Source organism: Ylistrum balloti, unplaced genomic scaffold (genome assembly GCF_031769215.1).
Source record: "Ylistrum balloti isolate Yb309-2 unplaced genomic scaffold, AGI_CSIRO_Ybal_v1 Utg369924, whole genome shotgun sequence".
Lineage (NCBI taxonomy): Eukaryota > Metazoa > Mollusca > Bivalvia > Pectinida > Pectinidae > Ylistrum > Ylistrum balloti.
In genome coordinates, this window is record NW_026782040.1 from 36385 (window position 1) to 48539 (window position 12155).

General features: G+C 37.3%; 1 protein-coding gene across 1 annotated transcript; it reads left to right on the top strand.

The window, feature by feature from the left end:
- The first annotated feature begins 5529 nt into the window (after positions 1-5529).
- Positions 5530-10138, top strand: LOC132546954 (serum response factor-binding protein 1-like). The gene is made up of 8 exons (XM_060210684.1): positions 5530-5687; positions 5960-6048; positions 6511-6583; positions 7295-7369; positions 7840-8983; positions 9084-9251; positions 9483-9532; positions 9893-10138. Exons 1-8 carry the CDS (start codon positions 5595-5597, stop codon positions 10028-10030), a joined length of 1830 nt encoding a protein of 609 aa, XP_060066667.1. The 5' UTR covers positions 5530-5594; the 3' UTR covers positions 10031-10138.
- The last annotated feature ends 2017 nt before the right edge of the window (positions 10139-12155 follow it).

Consider the following 12155-nt stretch of genomic DNA (forward strand, 5'->3'; position numbering starts at 1 on the left):
CCATTCTCCTTCTCATCGCTATCGTCGGCCCTTGAAACTACATCACCAATAACGAAGAAACCTGTCGACATGGAGACATCACTGATAACAACAGTTGCTGAGGAAACATCAACGCTCCCGATGTCATCGTCACTTTTGTATTCGTCCACGACAAAATCAACAATAGGAACGGTTACAGCAATAGAACCTACGACAATCTCATCCACATCTGAAACTAGCATTACCAACGTGACCTGCATAATCAGAAAAACAAACGTAACCAAACTCAGTCATGGCGAACTCCTCGAAATCATCACTCAGCTGAAGGCGGAGCTCTCTGTCAGTAAGAATAACACCTCCACCTATCGGCGTAAACGGACAAGCGTTTATGAATCGAGACCATCTAGTATGATCATGGGAGGCGTGGCCTGTACAATCATGTCTGTATTGATCTGTGGGATTGTCGTACCGGACATTATCACACTGTTGGTATTTCTATTCAAATGTAGAATCAAGGAAAACTTTGTTAATCCTTAGTTTCCGAAAAGAACATTGAAAGAAATAACTTCATAACATATTTTATTATTGCATAAATGGTTTGCCATATGCAGTGTTCGACCGCAGAGCAACCGTAAGAGCTTTAAATTCAGTCTTTGAAAAGATCAAAGCATATTTGAATAGTCTAATTAAAACATAATTAAAGACTAACGGAATGACTATCAATTTTCTTTTTTTTTTTTTTTTTTTAGTAACTACAAAAATAGGATATATGAAATAAGAAATATTTACAAGGAGACTCATGAAAAATAAATACGAGAAGAATAACTCCAGATGTTCCGGAAGGGTACACATTATGTACTTCATCGAAGGCATCCGGCGTTACAACGATCCTGAACTCCTTACATTGTTGTGCATTTTTATGAGGGCTCGGTGTTTCTTTTTTAACATTTGCGACAGAAATAACAAAAATATATATTTTGGAAAGGATATTGAACATCTAGACCATCATGGTTCAAAAACTGAGATGGTACGTGATATTCTTGTGATGGTTTTTTGACAATAGAAGTTGTTTATCATTGCTTGGTGTCAGATCTTGTCTAACTGATTAGTCTCCAATTGTTATCATTTGAATACATTATTGGTCAATGAAGTAGACGCATGAACGTGTTGTAGTGTGCAGTAGACAAAGTATAATATACTACATGTATACGTCCATTTGAAGTTTTTGTGATTTCCAAACCGATTTACTTCGATGTTCTTTAGTAGTTAGTGATCTTTGCTTTCAAAAAATAATTATTTCTTAAATGTGATTGATGTCAAAAATTGATTTCATATTGCGATATCTGTCCTTCAGATGTACATTTTGAGAAACATTTATAGTAATTATCAAATGTTGTAATCATGTAATAGAATGTCTTATACATTTGAGAAACCATATTACGATTATACATCGTCACCATCAAACTTGCCATTTGGTATCCAAATCCTAATATGTAATATTAACGAAGTCATTTTTCGCCTTGGAAAAGTAGGAACTTCTAATATGTAATGTTCTTATTTTGCTCAGTTCAAACAATAACTTGTTCAAAATTCCGAAAGTTGGACACTAGTGTATTTTTTAAATTATATCGATTTCTGAGATGCTAATTTTCGGTAGTACTCGTGATATGAATGTAAACTATTGTTGCTCTCATAATTTATACCATACGGAATATAATTTCCTCGCAATCAATTTTAAAGCCACGGTTTTTACTATTATATTGTTTTCGTTTCTTAATCACCAACTGCGATGTTCATAGTCAATTTTCAAGCATTTTGTGTGTATTCAGTATGTCGACTAACTTTCATTTTGCCGTTTAAAATTGTGTCATTGTATCATATCTTAGACAAAATAACTTAGATAAACAGATACCATATATATCATGATAGATGACAAATAATATTCTGGTCTTATTCTCCTTTTTTCTTTCTTCATTTTTTGCCTTGAATTCGAGTTTGGATGATGAGTATGTTAACGTGTTGGTGTATTTTCCTATTGTGTTTGTTATCGATATTAGCCTAGTTTTTTTCCCGCTCATCTCATCATGTTTTCGTTTAGAGTTAAGCGTCTGTGTTAAGTATGTTGTAAATATAGATGAAAGTGAAAAATTAAAGAAGACGATTACATTGATCTTCATATTAAGTACAAAAAGAATATGATACATCATGCGCATCTTCAATAGATCTCCGTGTAAAGTATTTTTAAAAGCCACGTTTTCCAATAATTGAGTTTCTAATGAGAACAAACTATTTCCATTATTTATAGACAAACTACGTGATAGCTTACCTAGGGTGTCATAAAACCGCCCATGCATACTTATAAGGTATATTTACACACACCGTGTCTATGTTTATCTACAAGTAGCACACTGCCATGTCTCTATCTCTATCAAGAATATACCATGTCTTCATCTTCATCTTCAACACGAAACATGCATAGGTCTTTCTAACACCAAAATGTCTCGGTATAGCTAACATATAACATGCCTCGGTCTCGGTTACAAATCCTATCTAACACACACCATGTCTTGGTGAATCTAACACAGGACATGCCTAGGTATATCAAACACACATGTCTAGGTCTATCTAACACACACCATGACTAGGTCTATCTAGCACACACTATGTCTAGGTATATCTAACACACGATTTCTAGGTCAATCTTACACACACCCTGTCTAGGTCTATCTAACACACATCATGTCTAGGTCAATATAAAACACATCATGTCTATGTCCATCTAACAAACACCATGTCGAGGTCAATCTAACACACACCTTGTCTAGGCCTTTCTTACACACACCATGTCTAGGTCAATCTAACACACATCATGTCTAGGTCTACCTAACACAGGACATGCCTAGGGATATCAAACACACAACATGTCTAGGTCAATCTAACACACACCATGTCTGCTAGGTCTATCTAACACACACCATGTCTAGGTCTATCTAGCGCCCACCATGTATAGGTCTATCTAACACACACCATGTCTAGGTCTATCTAACACACACAATGACTAGGTCTATCAAACACACACCATGTCTAGGTCTATCTAACACACACCATGTCTAGGTCTATCTAACACACACAATGACTAGGTCTATCTAACACACACCATGTCTAGGTCTATCTAACACACACAATGACTAGGTCTGAAGTGGAGTTGATGGTCCTGAGCAGGGGGAATGTAGACAAGACATGTATGCTGTGAAGTTAAGGGTTCTGAGGGGGACATAGACAAGACAAGCCAGCAGTGGAGTCAATGGTCCTGAGGAGGGGGTGTAGACAAGACAAGCTTGTAGTGAAGTCAATGGTCCTGAGGAGGGGGTGTAGACAAGACAAACTTGCAGTGGAGTTAAGGGTCCTGAGGGGGACATAGACAAGACAAGCTTGCAGTGGAGTAAATTGTCCTGAGGAGGGGGATATAGACAAGGCAAGCTTGCAGTGGAGTCAATGGTTCTGAGGTGTGAGGGTAGACAAGGCAAGCTTGCAATGAAGTCAATGGTTCTGAGGAGTGGGGCTAGAAAAGGCAAGCTTGCAGTGGAGTCAATGGTTCTGAGGAGTGGAGGTAGACAAGGCAAGCTTGCAGTGGAGTCAGTGGTTCTAAGGAGTGAGTGTAGACAAGTCAAACTTGCAATGAAGTCAATGGTTCTGAGCGGTGGGGGTAGACAAAGCAAGCTTGCAGTGGAGTCAATGGTTCTTAGGAGTGGAGGTAGACAAGGCAAGCTTGCAGTGGAGTAAATTGTCCTGAGGAGGGGGATATAGACAAGGCAAGCTTGCAGTGGAGTCAATGGTTCTGAGGTGTGAGGGTAGACAAGGCAAGCTTGCAATGAAGTCAATGGTTCTGAGGAGTGGGGCTAGAAAAGGCAAGCTTGCAATGGAGTCAATGGTTTTGAGCAGTGGGTGTAGACAAGACAAGTCTGCAGTGGAGTCAGTGGTTCAGAGGAGTGCGGATAGTCAAGTCATGCTTGCTGTGGAGTCAATGGTTCTGAGGAGTTGGGGTAGACAAGACAAGCTTGCAGTGGAGTCTACCATGACGCCAACTCGCACGTACCGTGTTCTGTCCGCTTACGTCATGTCGAGAAGGATTCATAAGCCCCGCCATACAGTAAATACACTGTAAATCAAGTCATGCAGTTACAATAAATTCTGAAGATACAAGAAACCATTTTTTTTCTTACTTACAGTGAATTTGGTTGTTTTCTAGGAATATTCACAGCAGGCGATAAGAACCACGTCAGTTCGATCTTCTTCAGCAGCAGAGGTCCGGGCTGTCTGTGACCAATTCCGTAAAATATATTGTTCAAAATTTGTCAATAGTTCAACCACACTGTGCTTGGTTTCTTTTAATATATAGTAATCGTATTGTTATCAAAAAATAAACTAATTGTGGATGCTTTTAAAATAGCGATTTGAAAGATCGCGGCATTATTTACGCAGAAAATTGCCGCTAGAGGGCTCTAACTCTTTTCGATATTTCAGCCAATGAGAAGGCCAGAATCGGTAAATTTTGTCGGAAAGGCCGTCGACATAGGCTATACATACTGAGTACGTTTTTCATAAAACATTATGACAATGTCGTTTCAGAGTTCCAGGTTAAGGTGACCGTTCGGATTTCACCCAGAAGGATTTTGGTCAAACGGTTTCACACAAAGGTCAACCAATATTATGAGAATACCGCAGATGAATTTACGTTCCGAGGTTTAATTGTCACTGTTAGTAAAAATCCGTCAAATATTGATACTTCATTTTATGAGAGTGATGAATCCATGACCTTAATATGTTATCCGGTCATCAGAGTTGTGGTCCTTTTTAGAGTTAAAAGTCTTTCAAAATTTCTCCTTTCCAGTGCTCCCTCCCCCGACACGTTTTGGAATGGAAACCAGGTACAAAGTATTGATGTTGGACCCGAATGGTTTATTGTGCGAGTAATTTTACACATTCCATTTGGTTGCAGTGTAGATTGGACAACACATAATCTTAAATGGTTCTGGTTCTACGATGTCAATATCACATCATTCATACTTTAGTTTAAGTGGGATGTAATAGCCCAGACGATAAGGCCTTATGTAAACTTATGTGAATATTCGAGGTGTGTGGTTTTATGTTCGACAGTACTCGTGATAGTTTGTCTCTAAGGAAGTTGGGAAACGTAATTTTAATTATTTGCTGTTGTGATTGTGTCCTTGCAACCTTACGATGAAAACGGGGAAAAGTTATACATGTTGGAATATATTTATGTTACCTTTGGTATTCCTATTTAAAAAATATCGTTTTTTGTAAATAAATGTTAAATGACATCGAGTATTGATACATACTATAACTTATTCCAAACTGTAGAAAAAAAAATATGATAATGATAAAAGCAAAAAAAAAAATACTGCTATGTCGGGGTATCGAACCTCATCAGGCATACAGTGTAATACAGTCAACGTTGACAAAACGTTTTGATTTTGCCACATGTTAAAAGCGTTCCATTGACGCGTCTCCATGTGTTGACGGAGTTGGCGACGGTGAAATCGATTTTGATAAAATTCCGTCCTGGTTTACAGAAGGAAACATATTACAACATCATGGAAGAACACGAAGATGAAACTGACAAGGAAAAGAGAACTCTCGACAATGCTCTTATGGCAAGCATTGATATGGTGGCTCTCAACAACAAGGTAGGCCCATGCTCCTAGTCCATGCCAGTGTCCGTATGTGACTGCCCAATCCCATCTCACGTGTATTGGTCCTATTACATTTCTAAATAGCTAACTTCAAATTCCTGTACATGAGCTTAACGATACAGGAGGCGTAACACAAACGAAATTCGCACAAGCCCTGATATGTGTAGCAACAAATTGTTCGATCAGGACATTAGCCCTAGAATGATTGATCAAGAAATATCATTACTTAGACATTTTATACATGTCGTTTTGGGTTTTTTTACCAGGTTGTGTGTATGAGAAGCACTGCAAAGAAAGCAAAGATCTACACAATCCGAAAACTGAAGAATAGATTGAAGCAGCTGAAGGATAGGAAGTGAGCTGATTTCTTTTTTGATGACAAAACCTATGAAGTTTAATACCTTAGATAGCACATGTGATTATAACGAAGAGATACACACAATGCACTGGCTAATTACATCCACAACTGTATGCACATGTATATTCATTTGTGTAGCAATTTTCATGATTGCATAAGCTAAAAATTGAAACAATATATTGATACATTTATCAATAAATACAGAGAGATAGCACATGTTTTTATATGATAGAGATATCAATATTGTCCGAAGGGTTCTGACTATCTATCCATGATATCAATTTGTCTCAGTTGAGGACCCACAGATAGATAGAACCCTACAGACTAATATCAATAATGTGTCTAAATATTAGGATATGGGAATATATATGGTTTACTATAGTAATCGTTATTACTTGAAAATTGGAACTGTGGTAAAATTGACTGCATTAAAGTTTAGCATTACTTTTACATGAATAGAGGTAGTCCAGAAGAAATTGCCAAAGACAGAAGGAGGTTGAACAGATTTAAAGAAGAACTTCATGTCATAAGGGTGAGTGCTCATTTACAAGACAGTAATATGCTGCATACATAAAAAGAGTTAATGCATCATCACCTTATTAAAGTTAGACCTCTTGATTTCACTTTTTACACAGAAATCTGAAGGAACCCCATCAAAACCCCAGTTCTTAATGACCCTTGAGAAAGTTGTCTCTTGATCTGCCATATTTGGGGCCGATATTCGGCCCCATTCCCAATGCAACATAGTATCTTTTTTTCCCAATTTAGACCCCAAGTTTTCCCAATTCTAAGGAAAACACCATTATTTTTCACAATTCTAAGGGCCCCGGGCCTCAGTCCCAAAATGGGGTGTGAGAGCCCTGAAGATACATGGTTGTCTTTATTTCTGACATGTGGAATATCAAAATGGTATCAAACAGCTATTCATTGTTAGACGTGGCAATTAGCAAAATTTAGAATATTTGAACATCAACATTTTGACATCAGTGGAAGGGGAATAACTATTGATATCTATATGGTCAAAGTTAAATCATGTTGATGTTTACTATTAATAAAGATACAGCTATATAACAACAGCTCTTTGATATACATGTGTGCAAATTTACTGAAATTGATTTTTCAGAGAATATTGAACTCATAAAAAGAACATTTTTGAAATTGTTACTAATTTTCTGTAGATGTTAACTGGCAAAAGTCTCTGGATTTTATACATTAAGAAAAATTGTTTGGTTGTATTTTGCAGCATCTAAAGAAAGACCTGATCTCTAAGTATGCATTAGGGTGTACAGATACAGTTCATGATCTCTGCAAGAAACAGGTAAATAAATACAAAACAGAATTTGCTGGTAGATAAATTGATAACTGATTTAACTCGATATGTGAATAAATCGGATTTCAAAGCTTTTCCTTTGCCAATGACTTTTGGAAAATGATGCCTCCTCTTTAATTAGTAAAAAAACATTGATCTTGCTTTGTTGTTGAAAGAGCCAAAGAACAGAAATGTTAAATATTCAATTCAATTCTGACATTTTATGTTTAACTAATATTTTGTGTTGATATTTCTGGAGTAAACAGATGGCATGTTAATTATAAAGATTTGATGTCAAGGGTGCTTGAGACAAAGGTATCAAGCACTTTAACAATTTCTACAAAAACACAATGACAAGAGCCATGATAAAAATTATAGCTTGGCCGCAGTCATGAAGTTGTTCATATGATCAACACCAAAACTATAAGTGTCCAATGTAAATGTTTCTCTAAATTGTCTGCTTTTGACCTTCTCTTCAGAATGATGTGGCTATTGAGATCAGAGCTTTGACAAGACTTGCAGAGCACAAGTTGATGCAGCTGTCCATCAAAAAATTCCGAGAGGAGCATGAGGACTGGAAGTCTCTGGCTGCTTTTCTACTTACAAAACAATCAGGACGCAGGATTAAAAAACAGCGGGGGCCAACACCTATAGAAAAGATGATTACAAATGTGACAACAGGTCAACTTATGGTTAAAACATATCTACAGGACAAACTGGAGAGGAGTGTTGATCTCCCAAAAGACAAAAATATCAAAAAGAAAAAGAAAATTGTTGAGCAAGACAGCATGTCTGACAGTGAACCTGACAGCACCATCTCCAACTCTGATGTAGTGTCTAAAGGTACTGATCATGATGACATCCTTAGTTCTAAAAACTTGAGAAAGAGCCCTTTGAAAGTTTCTAAATTGACAAAAACAAAAGTTGAAGTTTCTCCTTCAACTGTGAAAAAGGATAAAATAAAGAAAGTAGAAGTAGTGAAATTTAATTCTAAAGACCTTGACGGATCTGAATCTGTTCCTTCTTTCATGGAAGAATCCACAGAAAAGAAAAACTTGGTAGCTCAATTGAGGGGTATCAGTGATGAGGAAAATCATTCTGAATCTGAGATGGAGCATGGTGAAAATAGCAAAAGTGATGATTCCATCAGTGAACATGAAGATAGTGATGAACTGAGTGGAAGTGGAAATTCATTACCAAAAACTCAAAATGTCGAGAAAGTTTGTGGGGAAATGGTGGTAAAAAAACTAGAATTGGATGATGATGTTGTAGATGAAAGTTTCATGACAGATAGAAATGTTACTGTATTTAATGATGAAATAACAACAACAACAACTAAAAAACCCAAATCTAAAAAAGCCATAGATTCCTTCTTTGTTAGAAGTGATTCAGGCAGTGAGGATGGAGAAACAGGAAGTGAAGAGGATGATGGGAAGGAAGATGAAGATTATGATGATTTCAGTAATGAATTGAATGAGACTGTGGGAAATCCAGCATCAAAAGGGAAAACAGCATTACGGTCTACCTTCATGTATTCCTTGAGTAACTCTAAAAAGAAATCTAAAACTCATGGTACTCGGGGAAAATCATGGGAGGGGCCAGATCGGGGTGAAAAGTCTAGGGGTATGAATGAGGAAAGGGGAGCTTACAACAGGGGCCACATGCAACGGGGAGGAAAGGGAAGTTATGATGGTGGAAATAGGGGGCGTGGAAATTTTGACAGAGGTAGTGGTAGGGGCAAATTTCATAAAAGTAGGGGCAGGGGAAGCTTTGATGGAAATAGGGGACATGGCAACTTCGATAGAAATGGAGGTCATGGAACGTTTGCTGGTGGTAGAGGACAGAACTTTGACAGACAAGGAAGAAAAGACTGGAAACCTGCCCATAAAGGGTAAGTAAATACATGGACTGATCTATTGTGACAAAGAAATTCTATTTGTTTTAAGATTTTTCATGTATACCACTTTTTTCAGTTCAATGTAGTTTCATAAATCTTTGGGATATTCCATGAAATTTTACAGCCTTTGATGATAACTCTGTTCATTTTCAATATTAAGACAAGACAAAATTATGTCTAAATACTTTGACTAAAATATGTGTTTTAAAATCTTCTTTTTAATAGGTCTTTATCACAGTATGGCACATCAAAGAACATCCAAGAAAAACCAGCAGGTAACAATTATTGGAATACACAAGTATTTGAATTATTAAAAGAGATCTTTGACTTGGAAGAAATATGAACATGTAGTTTGAATACTGAAATGAACCATTTTAAATACTTATTAACAGGATGGACTCATGGTTAGTATTTAGATGGCTCATGTTTCCTGTATTGAACTTAATCTGCATATTTTGGTAATATCCTGGCATCAGATGTTTAGTCAAAATCTACCAATAGGTGTTTGCTTTAGACAAGAAAACTTATTAAAACTGAATTGAATTAATACTGGTATCATGAACCTAGAACTCATCAGATAGCAGTGCGGTTAAATGTTTCATTAAGATGTTTTTCTATATTTTTCAAATAATCAGATGACGGTCCACTTCATCCGTCTTGGCAGGCAAGTAAGAAACGAAAGGAGCAAGGTGGAATCCAGGCCTTCCAGGGCAAGAAAATTAAATTTGATGATTAAAGACCAGAGACTGGAAATTCGTCTAAAAAGTATATGAGACTACTGAAGTATTAGTGGGTACAAATCATGTTGGTCGACAATTTTTAATTTGATTACCTACATTTCTGTAAAATACTGCATATTTTATTGACTTCAAATAAATCATCTGAACAACTCTTTTGTAATATTTTATTAGTTGTCTTATTTTTCTGCAAAATATTGTTTATTATATCCTGCCTAATCTGCCCTCTGTCTGATCCAGCTCCTTGTCTATACAGGCCTTAATATTTGGTTTTTGTATTACCTCTTAAAAGAAGTCGGGTGTACTACCTACCCAGGGTGGATTATGTTTCTCAAGAACTTAAGCTGAGAAATGGACTCGTCAATGCTGGTCTGTTCTTGAGCAAAACACTTTACCCTAATCACTTTAAATGACATGTGACAGACCTCACTTATGTTAAATGATGGCGTCACATGGCGACCTCCATACTATGAACACATTTCACAAGCTATTCCAAAAGGTGAGGTGAATTGAGACACAAATACTGTATACAGGGATATTTTCACCTTTGTTCCATTATACACAAATTTACCTTCCATTCATTTTGCCCTCTGGAGATTATACAAGAGGCCCATGGGCCTTAACGGTCATCTGACAAAAAGCAAGCCAAACCTAGAAAGTGGGTTGAGGTCATTCATTTGAACAAACTTGGTAGCCTCTCCTCCAAGCATCTTACAGGCCCAATATCAGCACTCATGGACTTTTGCTTGTTGAGAAGAAGTCGTTTGTATATTTTAACATATTTGACCCCTGTGACCTTGAAAGTGGGTTGAGGTCATTCATTTGAATAAACTTGGTAGCCTTTCCTCCCAGCATGCTACAGACCCAATATCGGCACTCATAGACTTTTGCTTATTGAGATGAAGTCCTTTGTATATTTTAACATATTTGACCCCTGTGACCTTGAAAGTGGGCCAAGGTCATTCATTTGAACAAACTTTGTAGGGCTCCATGCCAGCATGCTATGGGCCAAGTATTAGCCCCCTAGGCCTTCTAGTATTTGAGAAGAAGTTATTTAAAGATTTTGACATATTTGACCCCTGTGACCTTGAAAGTTGTTCAAGGTCATTCATTTAAATAAACTTGGTAGCCTTTCCTCCCAGCATGCTACAGACCCAATATCGGCACTCATAGACTTTTGCTTATTGAGATGAAGTCCTTTGTATATTTTAACATATTTGACCCCTGTGACCTTGAAAGTGGGCCAAGGTCATTCATTTGAACAAACTTTGTAGGGCTCCATGCCAGCATGCTATGGGCCAAGTATTAGCCCCCTAGGCCTTCTAGTATTTGAGAAGTTATTTAAAGATTTTGACATATTTGACCCCTGTGACCTTGAAAGTTGTTCAAGGTCATTCATTTAAACAAAATTGATAGCCCTTCATCCTAGCATGCCACAGGCACAATATCAGCAATCTGAGCCTTTTGGTTATTGAGAAGAAGTTGTTTAAAGATTTTAACATATTTGACCCCTGTGACCTTTAAAGTGGGCCAAGGTCATTCATTTGAACAAACTTTGTAGGGCTCCATGCCAGCATGCTATGGGCCAAGTATTAACCCCCTAGGCCTTCTAGTATTTGAGAAGAAGTTATTTAAAGATTTTGACATATTTGACCCCTGCGACCTTGAAAGTTGTTCAAGGTCATTCTTTTAAATAAACTTGGTAGCCTTTCCTCCCAGCATGCTACAGACCCAATATCGGCACTCATAGACTTTTGCTTATTGAGATGAAGTCCTTTGTATATTTTAACATATTTGACCCCTGTGACCTTGAAAGTGGGCCAAGGTCATTCATTTGAACAAACTTTGTAGGGCTCCATGCCAGCATGCTATGGGCCAAGTATTAGCCCCCTAGGCCTTCTAGTATTTGAGAAGAAGTTATTTAAAGATTTTGACATATTTGACCCCTGTGACCTTGAAAGTTGTTCAAGGTCATTCATTTAAATAAACTTGGTAGCCTTTCCTCCCAGCATGCTACAGACCCAATATCGGCACTCATAGACTTTTGCTTATTGAGATGAAGTCCTTTGTATATTTTAACATATTTGACCCCTGTGACCTTGAAAGTGGGCCAAGGTCATTCATTTGAACAAACTTTGTAGGGCTCCATGCCAGCATGCTA

What these genes read in the sequence shown, in the direction of transcription:
- LOC132546954 (XM_060210684.1), top strand. Translation starts at nt 5,595, where the DNA reads ATGGAAGAACACGAAGATGAAACTGACAAGGAAAAGAGAACTCTCGAC. An exon ending in TCGGGGTGAAAAGTCTAGGG is followed by an intron (nt 8,984 to 9,083) that starts GTATGAATGAGG and finishes AAATTTTGACAG; the next exon opens with AGGTAGTGGTAGGGGCAAAT. An exon ending in CATCCAAGAAAAACCAGCAG is followed by an intron (nt 9,533 to 9,892) that starts GTAACAATTATT and finishes TCAAATAATCAG; the next exon opens with ATGACGGTCCACTTCATCCG.